The following is a 17618-nucleotide window of genomic DNA, read 5'->3' as shown; positions in this document are numbered from 1 at the left end:
AAGGTGGTGTGGCCCCGGGCCCCTCGTGTCCTCACTGCTCACACACAGGGCCTTGCAGGGAGCAGAGCTCAGCCGCTGTGTGGCCGTGAGGGAGCCGCCAGCAGGGCTCCCCTGGCCTCAGGATCCTTCTCTCACATTCCTGAAAAACCAAGTGAATGCACGAGCGCACATCTATGTAACTTTGGAAAAAAGACACACGGCACGGGTAAGAAGCAAAAGTGAACAATGTTTATTTTCCTATTTACACCCTCCAGCACTTGCCTGCTCCACTTTTGGCCTTTCCAACAAATTCCAACACCATTGCCCTCTGATTTCATCCAGAACCCAAACAAAGAGGCAAGGTCTCTCAACTTGTTTACAGGACATGACAAAACTGTTAACTCTTGAACTGGGGAAGTACGAACGCAAAGGGGGGTGTGTCACTGACACACTGGGCTGAGGAAACCTTCTATCCCAAGGGACAAACATTGGAGAGCTTCCTCAAGGACACTAAGCTCTGGGTTTCAGAGTCATCACAGAGCCCAGGCTCTTGGCCCTGCTTTCCCCCAATCTGCCCTGCCCCTTAATTCCTTATACATCCAGGACTTTCTCTTTAAACACCCAACAGAATAACATGAGGAGGAAGCACCCTAAGGCCTCCCTTAATGCCCAGCTCACAGGAGAAGCTGTGTACTCCAGTAAAAGCTGGAATGGGCCTGGCTGCCATTGGGCTCAGGTCTCCTCTTCCTCATCAGTCCCCTCTTCTTCAGAAAGGGACAGGGAGGAGCCCTGCTGCCTCCTATTCACCTGCAGCAAATACTCCAAGACTTGCAACTTGCTGGTTTCTGTGTAGGCCCTGGGCCCCCACAGGAACTCATAGCGGGCAGGGTCACTGCCTGCCACCTGCCGGTACTCCACATAACCTTCCTGCACCCAGACATTGGTGAGGAGGTTTCTAGGCTCCCCATAGATGAAGTGCTCATGGCCATCGTATACCCCCATGACCCTCAGCGCCTCCCACACCTCCTCCTCGGGGGCACAACCATCCTCCAGGAGGATCACCCCCAGGAGCAGGACCAGGAGGCTGGTCTTGGGCAGGCCCCTTTCACCACTCAGCATCCCATCGCAGCTGAGGCCCAGGATGGTGATTAGGACGTAGGAGTGCTCGCTGGAATCCACTTCCTTCACATCTACACCAAAGACCAGCCGCATACACTCGGAGGCTTGGCCCAAGATGATGGGGAAGTCATCCTGGTATTCTTTGCTGACGATCTCCAGCATCTCTGCCTTGTTGGTAGGCTGCTTGGTGCAATACTTGAAGAGCAGAAACACCATCAGATCACACACTTTCACGTGGAGCCTTCCTTGGGTTGAGGGCTGGGTATCTTCCGGCTCCTCCGAGGTGCTTGACCCCTGCTCATCTGGGATGCTGGAGCCATGTTTGGGCTGGCTCCAGGCAGTGGCTTCCCCGCTGCTAAGAGATGCGTCAGCACTCTGAGAGCCCTGGGGAGGACTCAGGGACCCAGCAGCAGCAGACCCCTCCTCCATGGGGATCAGGAACAGGGCAGAGCAGGAGGAAGAAGGGGAAGAGGAGGAAGAAGGAGTGGAGGAGGAGGTAGAAGTGGAGGAGAAGGAGGAGGAAGAAGAGGAGGAGGAAGAGGAGGAAGAGGAGGAGGAGGAAGAGGAGGAAGAGGAGGAGGAGGAAGAGGAGGAAGAGGAGGAAGAGGAGGAGGAGGAAGAGGAGGAAGAGGAGGAGGAGGAGGAGGAGGGAGAGGAGGAGGAGGAAGAGAAGGAAGAGGAGGTATCCTCTTCAGCCCCAGACAACTGTGCATCCACCAGGTCCTGGGAGTCTACTGGGTCTTCTTCCAGCTTCCAGAGCTCATTCTTCTGCTCCATGGACATGGTGTCAGTGTCTGGCTGAACCTGAAGAGAGAGGTGGAATGGCTTCTCACAGTGCAGCCCAGGCAAGAGAGCCTGCAGTGCCAGGGCTGAGAGGGGGCCCTGCCAGGCTCCCCTGCAGAGGGCTCCCTTGTGTTGGGCTCAGAGAGGGCGTGCACCTCACCTGGACAAGTGGCTCTGGCCCGCGCCTCCTCTGTTCTGTGTCCTAAGGGACCCCCGCCTCAGACCGAGGCCTCCGCTGCCAGTTCTTGAAGTCCCTGCAGGAGGGAAGGAGGAGGCGCCTCAGGGTGCAGACTGCCAGCCCAGCCCTGGGGCCCAGTGTGGACAGGAGGGCTGGCTCACACTCTGAGAGGTCCCTGGCAGTCCAGGTGGGTCAGTCCCCCACTGGGCCTCTCAAGGGACTGCCTGGCCCTGTCCCTCTCAGGCCAAAGTGTTCCTGCAAGAACACAGGGCCCCGACACTCCACAGAAGGAAGCCAGGGGCCCAGCCGTGGCCACACCTGCCAAAGTCTCCAGGACTGGTCCTGGATCATGCACAAGGGATGGGCCAGGTCTGGCTTCCATCTGGGCTGGGATGGAGCGCCTCTCGCTCTTCACCTGGACCCCACACAAGGCCTGGGAAGACTCCCCAGCTGGCCCTGAAACACCCGCCTGGCTCCTTGCAAGGCCCCCTGCTACGACCTGCCACCAGCCAAAGTCCAGAGAAATCAGTCGGCCCACCTGTCCTGCCTCTCCCCATGGCCCACACACGTGGCCGGGTGGCCTGGTCCCTAGGGATCCTGTTGTGGGAGGCATCCCCTCATTTCTCACCTCGACCCCCGCCAGGGCTGGGAACAGAACCAGGGCAGGGCACCCACCTCCTCTGCTGACCTGAGTCCAGACCCTCAGGCCCAGGCCCTCCCCTCCCTGAGCCCAGGGATCTGAACAAGAGGAGGGGCTCTGTGGCACAGGCCCCGCCCCGGGTTCCTTCCCAGGGCTGCCAGGGAGGGGCACCCAGATTTCTGGGACATTCCCTCCTGGGCTTGAGGGCTGGCTTGGGAGCCACTCACCCTTTCAATGTGGGGTGGGCGGGGGTCCCCGCACTGACTCTTGGCAGGCCCTAGGACTCCTGGGTATCTATCCCCTAGGTGAGCCTCCTCCCAAGCCCTGACTGGGACCTCTCCCATTGGGGTCCTCACCTCCCTGAGAACTTGGAGAGGAGCAGGAGGAGTTACCTTGTCGCATCCTGTGTCCCCGTCCTGTCCTCTGTCCCTGTCCAGGCTGGTCACAGCCACAACCCCACCCCCGACACCCAGTCCCCCAGCAAGATCAGGAAGGGCAGGCCTGGATTCCGGCTCCTCTGCCTGGGGCTTGAATGTCCTTAGGCTCCTGGGAGTGTCCTCAGCATTATCCTGCCAGGGCCTGCTCTTCCTCCGGGCCCCCAACCTCCCATAGAGGACACGTGCCCCTCACACCAAGACCTCACCCTCCCCAGGTCAGCCCACCTTCCTGCCGCCCACCCGCCCCAGGGACAAGTGAGCATGCCACTGAGGGCCAGTGCTCTCCTATCCTCCATGGGCAGCCCACGGGGCAGGAACCCACTCTGTTGCACAGGCTTCCTTGCTCACGGGCCGGGTGGGGTGAGCCAGGGTGTCCCCAAGGTCCTCACTCTGACTCCCCACAGGTCGTGTGCCCTCCACACACACCCTCACCCCAACCACCCCCAAGGCCCTGCGCCTTTGAAGCACAAGCCCTCAGGCTCCAACACACACAGGTGGACATCAGGATGGCAGCATCGGCTCATCCTGCACGGGGCCTCCTGCCTCCTGCCTCCCTGGACTGCACGTGCTAGGGCCCAGGGTCCATCAGTCCTCCCTCTGGCCCTCACCTTCAATCCCACCAGGTCCCGGGCTGGCCCCCAGCCTGCTCCTTCCACCAAGCCCCCAGGCTCTAGGAGACTTGGCTGCCAAGCCAGGGCATGCCCCAGGTGGTCATCGGGCCCAGGGACCCCCAGGACTCAGTCCAGTGTGTGTCCCTGGGGCTGCAGTGCCCCTGTGGTCCTGGCCTTGGCCGCCAGCCACACGTGGGCCATTGCCCCTCACCCCACCGGACCCCACCGCCATCCACACCCTGGAGGCAGTGCTCCAGCCCAATGGCCACAGTGTGGGAGGCCCTGAAGCACCAGGTAACTCGGGACTTGTCCACTGCCCGGCAGCCTCCCGAGGCTGAAGCAGGGGCAGGGCCGCGGTGCTGGGGGCTCCCTGGGGACCGACACCCTCGGGGAGACTCAGTCCCTCAGGGGTCCTCGCCTCCACGCCTAGCAGACCCCGGGCCCCTTGGGCAGCCATCCCGAGGCCGGGCCGCTCACACCCAGGCCCTCCCCTCCGCCCGGACCCCAACGGAGGCAGGGAGTGACCGTCTTTCCATCAGGACTGCGACCCAGCCCGGGGGCTTCCCAGGGCTCACAGAGGGGGCTGAGCTGGGGGGCGGGGGACAGGCTCCCTGGGCCCTTCTTCCCCACCCCGGCTGGCGGGGCTCCCCGGGCGCCTGGGCCTCTGCCGGGCTCCAGTGTCTGCCGGCCCATCGGCTTCCGGACACGGACACAAGGGGCGGGCAGAGCTTCGGGGACCCGGATACGCGGGTCGGGACACGCACACAGACACGCGGCGTGGCCCCGTCCCGCACTCGGCCTGCCTCTCGGGACCGACTCTGGGCTGGGGTGCGGGGTCCCTCGGTCATCCCTCTGAATCCTCGGCAGGAACCCAGCAGGACCTGGGCCCACCCTCTGCCCCCTCAGGGAGGCCCTGCTCTGAACACCAGCCCCCTGGTCTCTCAGAGCCCGGATGCGGAAGTGGGGCCTCATCACGTGTTCCCATCCCCCTCCCACGACCTTCCCGGGAATAACTCTGGGCTGGGGTGGGGGTCCCCCGGGCCTCTTCCGCATCCTCCCCGGGATTCCCAGCAGCACCCGGGGCCCTCCCCTTTGCCCACGTGTCCTAGGCCCTGCTCCTGACGCCAGGGGCCTGCAGTGTCTCGGGAGACCCGGATGTGGAAGTCTGAGCACCCATATCCCACGGAGGGCAAGTCCCCATCCCCCGGGGGGCCTCACAGCCCTTGTGACCCTCCGACAGGTTCCCCTCTGTCCCGCTCAGGGTCCATCGCTCAGTCCCCATAGCCCCGGGACCCTCCCCTCCATCCTCGGCGTCACACCAGGCCTCAGGCTCTCGGGTACCCGGATGTGCCAGGCCTGCCGCACCCGCCGCCACCATCGGCCCGTCCCGCTCCTCTGCGGCCTTCCCGGGCTGACCGTGGGCCCTGACCTCCGCCGGGTCCCCTCTGTCCTGGGCTCCTGGGTCCCCGCCGTCTCACCCCGCCTCCACCGTCACTCCCTGTGTCCCTGCCCCTTCTCAGGCCACTGCTCCAGGCCCCAGCATGGAGCCCTCAGCTCCACGCCGCGGCCCCGCCTTCCCCCGGTGGTCTCTCGGGGTTCCGAAAGGGCCCCCCAACCCCCCGCCGCCCTCCGGGGCCCCTCCCCCGCCCTCCGAGCCCCCTCCCGGGGCTACCTGCTGCCTGGCTGCCGCCGCCCGGGCCTGGCCTCCTTCCAGGGGACCCCACTGCGTCCCCCCACACGAGGCCCTCCGCTCTCTCAGACCTCCGCGGCGGAAGTCGGCCCACGTCACATCCGGACCCCGTGCCAGGGTCCCTAAGGGCTGATTGCACGTCCCCTGGAGATGGGCTCCGCGGGGCGGTGGTAGGAGGACCCGTGTGGGAGGCTCCCTGGGTCCTCTCGCGGGGCCTCCCTCCCTGCACTCGGGCGGGCTGGGGCCTCGGCTCTCTGCAGACCTCAGCCTGTGCCCCTGACCCGAGCCTCTCAGGCCCCGACGTCCCTGAGCGCCTGAGGGATGGTGGCTGCGGCTCGGGCCCCACCCCACCGGCTCTGCAGGTCCCGGGGTGGCCCAGGGCTGCTGGCAGGGGCACAGCAGGGTTCGGTGGCCCCCAGCGTCCTGGGACAGCTCGGCTCTCAGTCCTCCCCCAGGAGGCCCTCATCAGGACACAGGCCTGCCTGCAGCCTGTGCAGCTGCCTCTGCCTGCAGCCTCTGCTGTGCAGCCGCAGCGCCCATAGCCCCGGGGCAGGGGCAGGGGCAGGGTAGGGGCAGGGGCCGCGAGGAAGCGCCCCTTCCCATGGGGTCCCTTGGCCAGCAGCCAGACTTTAGGAACATCGTGCTAAAGGTTTACGTTCCTGGGGGCGGCCGAGCAGCTGCAAGGGTGTCTAGGGGCGTCCAGTATTGCGGGGCCCACTGCAGGGGGTTTTCCCCTGACTTGCTGCGTCATCGGGAGAAACACACCGTCCCTCTCTACCGAGTGTGTGTCCTGTGCACGCGTATGAGTGCTGGCACGCTTGTGTTATATATGTCTTTATATAAGTGTGTATTTATATACGTGTAGACTATACTTATTTTATGAAGACTACCTTCTCTTACTCTGTGTGATTTGCTTTGATACTCTCTATTCTATTTCTAGTCTGTTCTTTACAGTCTATTGAAATAATTTTTTGAAAAGGTATCCTTACCACTAAGGTGACTTCGGGTGGTTATTAGCACAGACTTTGGAGTCAAATGCCTCAATCATCATCTTTCCCTCTGTCCTGATAGTTCCCCAGGGCTGCTGGCATGTGTGTTCTGAGAACTCACCTCAGGTTTGTGCCAGGAATTAGGGGCAGGTAATTAAAATCGTTTCTCCTATCCATCCTGTCATCTGCATCTATGCAGCTTACATACGTCCCCTCACATCCCTGCTCTTCCTCAGACACAGGTACCAGCCCATCACTCCTCATTCTCCTGTTTTGTTGTTCAAATTTTGTTGATTTTCCTCCTCCCCGCTTCCTTCGTAGTCCTCCAGGTTTGATCAGAAGTCAGCACTCTGAGCTCCCTTGTCATCTTGCAGGCTACATGGTAAGGCATTAAGTCTATAAATCATTTCAGAACAATTATATGTTTGGAAATTTTTGTCCCCATTAATGAATATGATATACTGGTCCATTTTGGGGGGACTTCTTTTACCTGAGTCTATCAGTAAACTTGTATACTTGTACATTTAACTATGTTTAAATGGATATATAGAATGATATAACTATATATAATATATTATACCTATACATGATATATATCATATATAGTCATGTAGTTTTATGCATAGTTACATAGATCTACATTTTTCTTAGGCTTCTTTATAGGTGATTTTTGGTTTTGTTTGTTGCTGTTGTGAATGGGATATTTTCTATTAACAGGTTCTAATTAGTTACTGATTTTGTGTGGCAGAGCTATGTATTTTGCTATAATGATCATTCATACAGTGTCTGAAATCTCATTCACTTGAATATCCCACATGCCTATTCCTTTAACTTTTCAAAACAGAGGATGAAGGACACCTGGGTGGCTCAGCGATTGGGCATCTGCCTTTGGCTCAGGGCATGATCCCACCATCCCGAGATGGAGTCCAGTCCTACATTGGGCTCCCCGCAGGAAGCCTGCTTTTCCCTCTGCCTATGTCTCTGCCTCTCTGGTCTTTCATGAATAAATAAATAAAATCTTAAAATAAAATAAAATAGAGGATGGGATTTTTATTAAACACTATCTCTTTATTTTCAATATTCACACATCTATATAACATCCACAGCTCTGGCTTTGTATTCCAGTACAGTTATGAATGGTGGAGGTGAGAGTATCTAAGTGTAGTTCCTGACTTTAATGGGGATGCTTCTGATATTTGACATTTAAGTATGTTTACTGTCTATTTTAGGAAATGGAAGTTCTTACTTTTTACTATGAACTCAACTTGAGTTACTTTAAAAGACTTTTTCTATGGGTGCCTGGGTGGCTCAGTCAGTTGAGCCTCTAACCTGTGGTTTTGGCTCAGGTCATGATCTTGGGATCCTAGGATTGAGCCTTGTCTCCTGTACCAGCTCCGAGCTCTGCAGGGAGCCTGCTTGGCATTCCCCCTCCTCACAGGGGCTCTCTCCCTCTCAAATGAATAAATAAATCTTTTTTTAAAGACGTGTTTACCCACTGATGTAATCAAATATTTTTTATTTCCTCTAATTTGTTAATGTAGGGCTTTACAATCAAAATTATTTTTATCCCTCAGACACAGACTGTTCATTTAATTCACTGCTATATTGAATATGCTTTTAATTTATTTAGGATATTTGCTGTTATATGAATGAACTTGGTTGGCTTAAGTATTCTTTTGGTGGCGTGTCCACATTTAGTTTTTGAATCAAGAATAGCTAGACTGGGAGAGTAAGTTAAACAGTTGCCCATCTTTATACTGTATAGATTTGGAAGAATTGGCATAAGATGGTTAGTTTCCCTGATATTTTGTAGACTTGGCTCCCCAAACTTCCTGTGCTGGAACTTTGAGGGTGACTTCAGTTTTGAATACAGTTTCGGTTTGTATTTTTAAGGGTTTTTATTTTTGTATGGGCCAATTTGCTCATTTTTTCCTCTAGAAAGTGGTCAGTTTCACTTAGGATTTCAAATTTAATGACATGATAATTATAATGAAACGTTTTCTTATAGAAAGTATAAAATACATACAATAGTAGAGATAATAGTATAATGAACCCAACGTACCTGATCCTCAGCATCAAAAACCTTAAATACATGGCCAATCTGTTTTCGGTTATTTCCCCACCTACCCTGCATCTCTGCAGCATCTGGAATAATCTTTATGTCTAAATATTCAATATACATTTCTAAAAAGATAAAGACTTTAAAAAATAAAGCATAAAGTCAATACAAATTATCATTTCAAAAAATTAAATGTCAAATATCATTACATGTCCAGTTATTTTTCATATTTCCCTGAGGGCCTTATACTTTTTAAAAAATTTGAATTGGTGTCCAAATATGGCTCAGAGCTGTGATTATTCATTGTATTCCTTAAGTCTTTAAAAACCTATAAGTTCCCCTCATATCATATCTTTTTCCTTACATTTCTTTTTTGTTGTTGTACTGGAAAAAAGAAAACAAACCAAGTCTTGTGTTGTGCCTGGTTTCTTAGTGTAGATTTTACTTAGTGTAACACCTCGGTGTCCTTTAACATGTTTTTTAGCCTCTTGTATTTTCTTTTAATTAGTGGTTAGAAGTATGAGCTTAATCAGGTTAAGATGCTAGTGTGTTTGTTTTATTGTCCTTATGGCTGTTGTTTTGCAAGACCATTAGGCATTACATATTTGTCTGGTTGTTTCTCTTTGTGCTGATGCTGGCAGTCATTAATAGTTACTACCTTTATCCACTAATCCTTTAGGAATGGTAATTCTCTCATTCTCTCTTTCTTAGTGTATTGGCTGAAATACTTCCATGTTATGTTAACCTTAAAATTAAAATAGCCAAGTCTTTTACCCACAAAAATGGGTTTATTTGTGAATAAAAGTCACAATTCAGGACACGCAAGTTATGGTGCAACCATAGGCCATGCAGGAAAACAAAGGAAGGGTTCTTGCTTTTATAGAGAAAATGGAAAAGTTAGGAGGGCTCTTATGAGCAAAAAAAAAAAAAAAAAAAAAAAAAACCCCTATGAGAGTAAACTGGAAGTTTGAAGTATAGCGGCTTTTTATTGGCTAAATTGTAACCTTCTCTTATTGGCTGGGCTGTTGTCAGGGGATAAGGAAACCTTTCTTCCTGTACTGGAATAGTAAAGTAGTAGTTAAAATAGAATCTTCTTGCAAGGTGGGGCTCTTAACTGTTGGCTCGGCAATTGACCTAGGCTCGTAGGGTGTGAGAGCTCCCCCTACTGGCCTTCTGACTCCATTTTAGCTGAAGTTTCCTTAGTTTTCACAGTTGAAGGCTTTCCTTGTGCACATCCACCATTGGTTGTACTGAGGGAAAGGTATAACATATTTGTAGTGTTCTCTTATAATATTTAAATCTCTTATGCATCTGTATTATGTACAATTTTATTCAACGTGTTTATGCTTTTTTCTTCAGTAATTTATCGTATTTGCAAAAGGTATTTTTAAGTATTTTCAAAGAACTGGCTTTGGTTATTTAGCTCTATTGTTATTTGTTTCATTATTTCTACATTTATAGTCATTATTTCTAACTTTCCACCTTTTTAGGTTTATTATAGTCTTCATGGCCTAGCTTCTTGAATTGCTTGGCTGTTTTAAATATTTTTTTAATGTTTTAAATATTTCTTATTTTAAAAAATACATTCAAGGGTGTGTTGCCAGCTAAGTATCATTTAGACTATATCACGCAGGTAGGGTTGTATAGCTTTATGTGTATTACTCAAATTTTTTACAATTTGAATATATTTTTCAACATACATATACAAAAATTGGAGAGTATAAACATTTATTTATTTGTATTAAGACAATATTTTAGAGGAGTTTAAGGGTCATAGCAAAATTAAGGGAAGGTACAGAGATTTCTCATATACCCACACACATGCATACACTTCCCCATTATTGACACCTCCTACAAGAGTGGTAATTCCCTCTAGTGCTTTTTTAAAAAAAAATTCAGTTATTGTATTATTCAATTATGATTGGTTCTTTTTTATATTTTCTGTCTCTTTATTGAAGCTGTCACTCATTTTTTCCACTCTTCTCTCCAGCCTTGTGGGCCCACACTTTGGCCATCTGGGTGGGTTAGCTGGGGCTGTTGTGAGCTAAGGACCTAGGGCTCAATGAGGTAACAGGCCAGTTAGGGTGCCCAGATTATGCACTGCTCTGTGATTTCAAGGTGGAGGTGGAGGTGGAGGTGGAGTGTTGAATATGTCTGTTGGCCTCTCCCACCTGGGGAATGTTCCAGAAGCTCTCCCCACTGGTGTTCTAAGGCTGACTTTTAAAATTGTTTAAATTTTCATTTTCTCAAGATTATTATTATTTTGTTAATTTAGAGAAAGACTGGGGGGAGGGGTGGAGGGAGGAGAGAGAGAAAATCCCAAGCAGACTGCCAGACAAGCACAGAGCCCCTCCTGGGCTTGAACTCATGACCCTGAGATCATGACCTGAGCAGAGATCATGAGTCCCTTCCTCAAGAGACTGAGCCACCCAGATGCCCCAGGGCTTACTCTTTTACATGCTAGTTGATCTTTTAAATTGTGGCTTTTTAAAGAAAGAGAATAATAATGACAATAATAGTAATATAAAATAAATTTTAAAATAAATAATAGAAAAAAAGAATAAGAAGCAAAAAAGAAATGAAAAAGCAAGACCAACAAAACAAAACCCCCAAATAAAAACAAAAACACAAACAACAAATCTCATGGCTTATTTTCTGTGCCCCTGTACTATTGGGACTGGTGTGGGCTTGGGGACTCTTGGGTTCACTGTGGTTTCAAGCTCCCTGTTATGACCAGAACTGCCAGTGATGGCATTCAGACCCTGCTCCCTCCTGGGCTTGTAAGCTGGAGCAGGAATGAAAATGTGTCGTTCTCTACTCTCCCTAACCTGGCGAGTGTTCCCACAGGTCCTCTACCATTTGGCAGAATTCTAGTTCTCTTTTACATGCCAGTTGCTATTTTGTTGTTGTTGTTGTTTGTCTGTTTTTGCTAGTTTCTCTTTTAAACTGTGGCTTTCTTTCTCTACCCAAGGATGCAGGAATCTGCTCCTGGTCTCTCAGTGCTATCCCTCCCTCCTGCCATCCTCAGTGTTAGGGGTAGGGGTTCCCTTTGTTACTGTCTCTCCATCTTTCTTGCCATTCTCTTTTGTAGTTGTTTTTATTTTTGGTTGTGCAGAAGCTCCTCCATCAGCCCTCCATTCTTCTTCAGGAGAAGTTCTTTAATTAGTAGAGGTAATTTCATGTGTTCTGGCCCATTTTAAAATCAGGTTATTTTCCTAATTTTGAGTTTTAGGTGTGCTTTTTAATTTTGGAACAGTCCTTTGCAATAGTCCAGATGTGTCTTTTGCAAATATTTTCTCCCAGCCTAGGATTTATTTTTTTAAAAGATTTTTAAATTTATTTATTCATGAGCGACAACAGAGAGAGAGAGAGAGAGAGAGGCAGAGACATAGGCAGAGGGAGAAGCGGGCTTGATGTGGGACTCGATCCTGGGACTTCCAGGATCATGCCCTGAGCCAAAGGCAGACACTTAACAGCTGAGCCACCCAGGCATCCCAGCGTAGGATTTCTCATCTCATTCTCTTGACATTGTTTTTCATGGAATGGAAGTAATCAATTTTAATGAAGTCCAGCTTAATTATTTCTTTCATAGATTGTGCCTTTGGTGTTGTATCTCAAAGGTCATTGCCATACCAAAGGGCATCTAGGTTTTCTCCCATGTTATCTTCTAGGAGTTTTATAGTTTTGCATTTCACATTTAGGTTTGTGATCCATTTTGAGTTAACTTTAGTGAAGGTTAGGATTAGGGTCTGTGTCCATATTAATTTTTCTGCAAGTAGTTGTTTAGTTGTCCAATACCATTTGTTTGAAAGGACTGTCTTTTCGCTGTCATACTGTCTTTGCTCCTTTTTAAAAGATCAGTTGACTATATTTATATTTGTCTATTTTGGGGATCTCTATTCTCTTCTGTTATTCTATTCATCTGTTCTTTCACCAATACCACACTCTCTTGATTACTGTAGTTTTATAGTAAGTCTTCAGGTTGGGTAGTGTCAGTCTTCCAACTTTATTTTTCTCTTTCAATGTAGTTTTTGGTTTCTCACGTTTCTTTCTGATTCTTAAAATTTTTTCTTTCTTGCATGCTGCCTATCTTATCCATGAGAGTCCTTAGGGTATTAATCATAGTTGTTTTAAATTTCTGGTCCAGTAATTCCAACAGCCCTGCCACATCTAACTCTGATGCCTGCTTTTTCTCTTTAAATTGTATTTTTGGCTTTTGGAATGCCTTGTAATTTTTTCTTGATAGCTGGACATGATGTACTGGTTAGAAAGAACTACTATAACTAAGCCCTTAATGTGGTGGTAAGGTATCTGGGGAGAGGAAGTTTTCTACAGTCCTTTGTCAGATCCCCTCTTTTAGTGAGATATCACATCTTTATTCTTCTGTAGATGGACATCTGGGCTCTTTCCATGCTTTGGCTATTGTGGATATTGCTGCTATAAACATTGTTATTATAAAAATACGCAACTCCACATGTAAATATATGCAATAGTAAAATGATCCTTCATATATTCTGTCATCCAGAGAGCCAGCAGTCCTGGTCAGGTAGGGTATGGATAATACTGGAGTAGAAAGAACTAAAAGAGGCCAGGGATATTGGTCAAATCAGTGGAGATTATATGAATTAGGGAGGATGAATGAAAATGGCAGTTTGTTTTGCCCCCCCCCCCCCCCCGTTGCCAGCAGTGATGTCTTTGCCATCTTCTTGGGCCTTTGCTTTCAAAGAGCAGGACCTGGTACTTAGCAGTGGCTTGGGAGAAAGCTACATGGGCCAATAATTTTTTATTCTGCCTCCTACCGGACCAGTCTTTCTCCTGCTCTCTAGAGCTCTAGAGAGTATGTCTTGACATACTCATACATGTATGACTTGATAGTATAATTCCAGAGACTCAGGGTAATGAGATGTTGGGCTGACTATAGATACCCTGAACTGGTCCAGGGGTCCTTTGCTGACTTAGAGAGTTAGTGCCAGGTTGTTGACATGTGATGGGAGCAGAGTCCTTCCTCCCTCCCCACCTGGATTAGAGTTCTTGCCAGGGGGAATGACTTGGAGGCCTTGGACTCACTCCATTTTTGCTCTCGTGAAGGTGACCTGCAGATCCTGTTGTCTTGCAGCAAACCCTTTCTGTAGACTGCCAGTACTGGGGTTTGGGGTACTTAATGGAACAAAGGAGGGGTCTCTCTCCTCCCTGAGGTCAGGGGTACTCTAAGTGGGGAGAAGATAGGAATCATGGAATGATTCCACAGTGGTCAGGGAGCTAGGGGGAGCATCTTCCCTTCTACCACATGAACTGCCACCAGTCTGGGCAGGATGTCATGGAAGTGTCTAATAAAGTTCCTCCACCATAAAAATAGGATTTGAAGCTCCTAATTGGAAAGGCTTTAGGCTGGCAGTCTCATTCTCCAAGACTGGCATCACCCATAAATAGGGCCGTAGGGTTATTAGCTGAGGGGACCCACAGGAGGAAGGAGTCCATTTTGGTCATCTGATTCACCCACGGGGAGTTGCTACTCAGAAATGAACCCATGTAATCGCTGCTCCACACACTTTTTTTTTTTCAGCTGCTCTCCCTCTTGACAGGACTCTCAGAAGAATTCTGAAATCTTTGGAAATCCTAAGATCCCAAAAGAAGCTTACTTGTAGTTCTATCAGAGACTTCAGTGGAGGCTTGATTTGTCTCCAGATCCACTTTGCTGAGGACCAAGTCAGCCTAGAGTGGGTAGAAGGACAAATTGGATTCCTGTCTATAGGGAGGGTACAACTTCTTCCAGAGGCTAGAAGCCTTCCTTTAAGAATGGCGAACACTGGGGATCCCTGGGTGGCTCATTGGTTTGGCACCTGCCTTTGGCCCAGGGCATGATCCTGGGGTCCTGGGATCAAGTCCCACGTCAGGCTCCTGGCATGGAGCCTGCTTCTCCCTCTGCCTGAGTCTTTGCCTCTCTCTCTATGTCTCTATGTCTCTCTCTCTCTATGTCTATCATGAATAAATCAATACAATCTTTTTTTAAAAAAAAAGAATGGTAAACAGTCTCTCTGATGATTTGTAATATTTTGGAATTTTAATGTATAATGCTGGCTCATGTGTCAAAGTTAAAGATGAGAAAACCACTACAAAGGAGGGCATAGGTACCTCTGAGTAGGAAGAGGAGCAAGTAATATCCCTGCAAAGATCAAGGGAAACTCCCAGTGGTTGTCATTAGTACTTCTCAGTGATATGTGGTTCACCTCTCCTGGGTACATAGCAGACTAAATGTCCTGGCTCTTCATAGTTGCATTGGGCTATAATTTCTAGTTAATGAATTATGAGCGTAAGTGATGTATATCCTTTTTGAATGAAGCATTTAATCAGTAGTGTGAGACACTCCCCCTTTCCTTTCCCTTCACTACAAAGATTGGAGGAGCACATACCAACAATGCCTCTGTCAGCTTGTCCGAGTGCCTACAATGAGCAGAAGCTCCCCTGATGACATACATTGGACACACAATGTGAGATGGAAATAAAAGATATTTTGGGGTTAAGTTCCTGGGATTTGGAGATTGCCATCACAAGCAGCACTCGCCTAACCTTCCCTCACTGGTTATCTTATAACAAATTGGACATTACATGGTTACCCATTCTCTGGTGGTGTGATAGGACAGAGTCCCTTCTACTCATTGGACAGGAAGGCGGAGGTCTCACTTCCCTTAGCAAAGTATCCTCATATTCCTCTATGTAGAGAGTGCCAGGATGGAGACTGTCCTGGAGCCCTGGCCTATGCCAAACCACAAACACAGGGTCTTTGGTTAAATGCAAAATCGTATGCTGTTCCCATCCAATGATACAGCATGGTAGAGATAACAGTGCTGGCCTGTTCCAGCCTGAGTACCACCAGAGGACTCAACTGCATGAGCAGATAGCTCAGACCCCCTTACCACCCACTACCACTTCCCCAGATTGCACCTGTGACCATATGGGGTTCCTCTGGGCCCTGGCTGGTTTAAGTGTGGGCTGGTTTAGTATGTGGTATAAGCTGAAAATGGTTGGCACTTGGAGGTGGTCTTGAAAGAGAGTGGGAAGGGAAAAATCTTCCTAATAGGCAGAGCTTTGAGTGGTGCACCAGACCTAAAGTGAGAATGGGCTGGGAAAGGAGAGGGCTGGAAGATGCCCCCAAATAAACAGGGTCTTACCCAAGGGCACACAGAGTATTCTAGATGGAAGAGGGGCTGGGTCCATTATCTCCAATAAATTTTTTACTTCTGCCCCGCCATGCAACATTAAAGGGGGATTTTCTAAGCAGCTGATTTGCTGTTGTTGTTGTTGTTTTAAAATAAAAGATCATTTATTTATTTGAGCGGGGGGGGGGGTAGAGGAGAGGGAGAAGCAGATCCCTGTTGAACAGGGAGTCCGACACAGGGCTTGACCCCAAGACTCTGAGATCATGACATGAGCCAAAAGCAGGTGCTTAACTGACTGAGCTGCCCAGGCACCCCTAAGAAGCTGATTTGTAGTTGAAATAGAGAAATCTGGAGTCAAGGAGGCTGAACTGCATTCTGTCGCAGCCAGTCTTAGCTTGGTCATGGGAAGAGTTCATGATCAAATTCTGGCACTTGCACATTGGGTGTAGTCTCTGCTTTCAGACCATTGGACAGAAACTCACTGAAGTCTCATGATGAATATTCCTTCTTCCATGTTACTTAAAAAAAATCAGTATAAAATTGCACTTAAGGTTATTAAAAAATAAAACAGATCTGCCTCAGTCCTGTATTCCTTACTAATTCTCTTTTGAGATTCTTATCAGGAGGAGAGCTTAGGAGAGACCTGGACTGGGTAAGCAGTGCCAGGGCCATATCAGGGGGGCCCCTGGAAGCCCCTGCTAGGGCTTGGAGGAGGCTGAGCCAACATGGGAGGCTGGGAAGGGAGGCCTTGCCAAAAGCCTAGAGAGATTGTGGCAAGGGCTTTTTCACCCTAAGGGAAGCTGTAAAGGGAGAGGGAGGCTATATCCCCCTTCTTCTACCCTGTCTCTTAGGGTGGTCGGCAAGTGACAGTAGGACCATTCAAGGGCAGCAAGCTCCACTTGGGGTCGCTGGCCACCTTCAAAACCTGACTTGGAAAAAACAAAACCTGGCTTGTGGCAAGAGCTTAGCCTGCAAAAAAGACCTCAGTAGCTAACAGTAGGTTCCAGGTGTACTGTGAAAACTCCTCACCTCCAGCTGCCTTTTCTCCTTCAGTGTGTACCTGTAACAACACCAGGCCCCTCTCACCATGGGCAGATCAGCAAAGCAGGGTGTGAAGGCATTGCTTTCCTGGCCCGTTTGGGCACAAAATGAACCACAGAGAGGGTCCATCAGCTTAGGGTTCCTGTCACAACTCCAAGGTTTTCATCAAAAGGTGCTCATTGAGGGTGGGTGCACCAGTGGCAGGATGTTTTAATATGACTCTACAAAGCTTATTTCATTTCATTTCATTTCATTGTTTTTATTTTTCATATACTTATAGCAAGAATCACTATCAAACTCATCACCCAGCCAGAGACCTTTGTGGTTAAGGAAAGACTTGCCCCTCAAGTGGCACACTAGCTACACTCGTGAGTTCATCCGCCAGCCAGGGACCTCAACTCCAAGCTCCAACAATGTGTAGGACTCTACAAAGTTTTTAAAACCTTAGCATGTCCTATTCCTACCCTCATTGGGCTTGCTTTTCTTCCTTCCTTCTTCTCTTTCTTTCTTTCTCTCTTTAAAGATTTATTTATTTATTCATGAGAGACACAGAAAGGCAGAGACACAGGCAGAGGGAGAAGCAGGCTCCATGCAGGGAGCCTGATGCGGGACTCGATCCCAGGACCCCGGGATCACGACCTGAGCCAAAGGCAGACGCTCAATCACTGAGCCACCCAGGTGCCCCCATAGGGCTTTCTTGCTCTCTATTCTGTACATCCACATTGGCAAAAGAGATTTTTTAAAAAATGTTCTTAATAAAGATCCTCCTGCCAGTGGAAATAAATGTCCACATTGTTATTTTGGCACTGCAATGGCTTGACCTGTTCCATAATTTTTGTCTTAAATGATTAAAATGGCTTGTGTGCAAGTGTAAACTAATTGCAACTATACATTACTACTTCCACTTGGCTTGAAAACCATGGATTCAAATATCT

The 17618-nt window shown here is 49.2% G+C and overlaps 1 protein-coding gene and 1 non-coding gene across 2 annotated transcripts; both read right to left on the bottom strand.

The window, feature by feature from the left end:
* Nucleotides 1–206: 206 nt before the first annotated feature.
* On the bottom strand, nt 207–5795 carry LOC112909808 (melanoma-associated antigen 8-like). Its single transcript, XM_072743874.1, has 3 exons — nt 5420–5795; nt 2042–2135; nt 207–1902 (listed from the first exon to the last, which is right to left on the bottom strand). Exon 3 carries the CDS (start codon nt 1879–1881, stop codon nt 712–714), a length of 1170 nt encoding a protein of 389 aa, XP_072599975.1. The 5' UTR covers nt 1882–1902; nt 2042–2135; nt 5420–5795; the 3' UTR covers nt 207–711.
* Nucleotides 5796–16955: 11160 nt separating this feature from the next.
* Nucleotides 16956–17105, bottom strand: LOC112909810 (small nucleolar RNA SNORA62/SNORA6 family). Its single transcript, XR_003233157.1, has one exon. It is a non-coding gene; the product is annotated as a small nucleolar RNA SNORA62/SNORA6 family (small nucleolar RNA).
* Between the last annotated feature and the right edge of the window lie 513 nt (nt 17106–17618).

This window comes from Vulpes vulpes, chromosome X (assembly GCF_048418805.1).
Source record: "Vulpes vulpes isolate BD-2025 chromosome X, VulVul3, whole genome shotgun sequence".
NCBI classification, from domain to species: Eukaryota; Metazoa; Chordata; class Mammalia; order Carnivora; family Canidae; genus Vulpes; species Vulpes vulpes.
The sequence above is the reverse complement of the archived record's forward strand: the minus strand, read 5'-3'. Positions and strand labels throughout refer to the sequence as shown.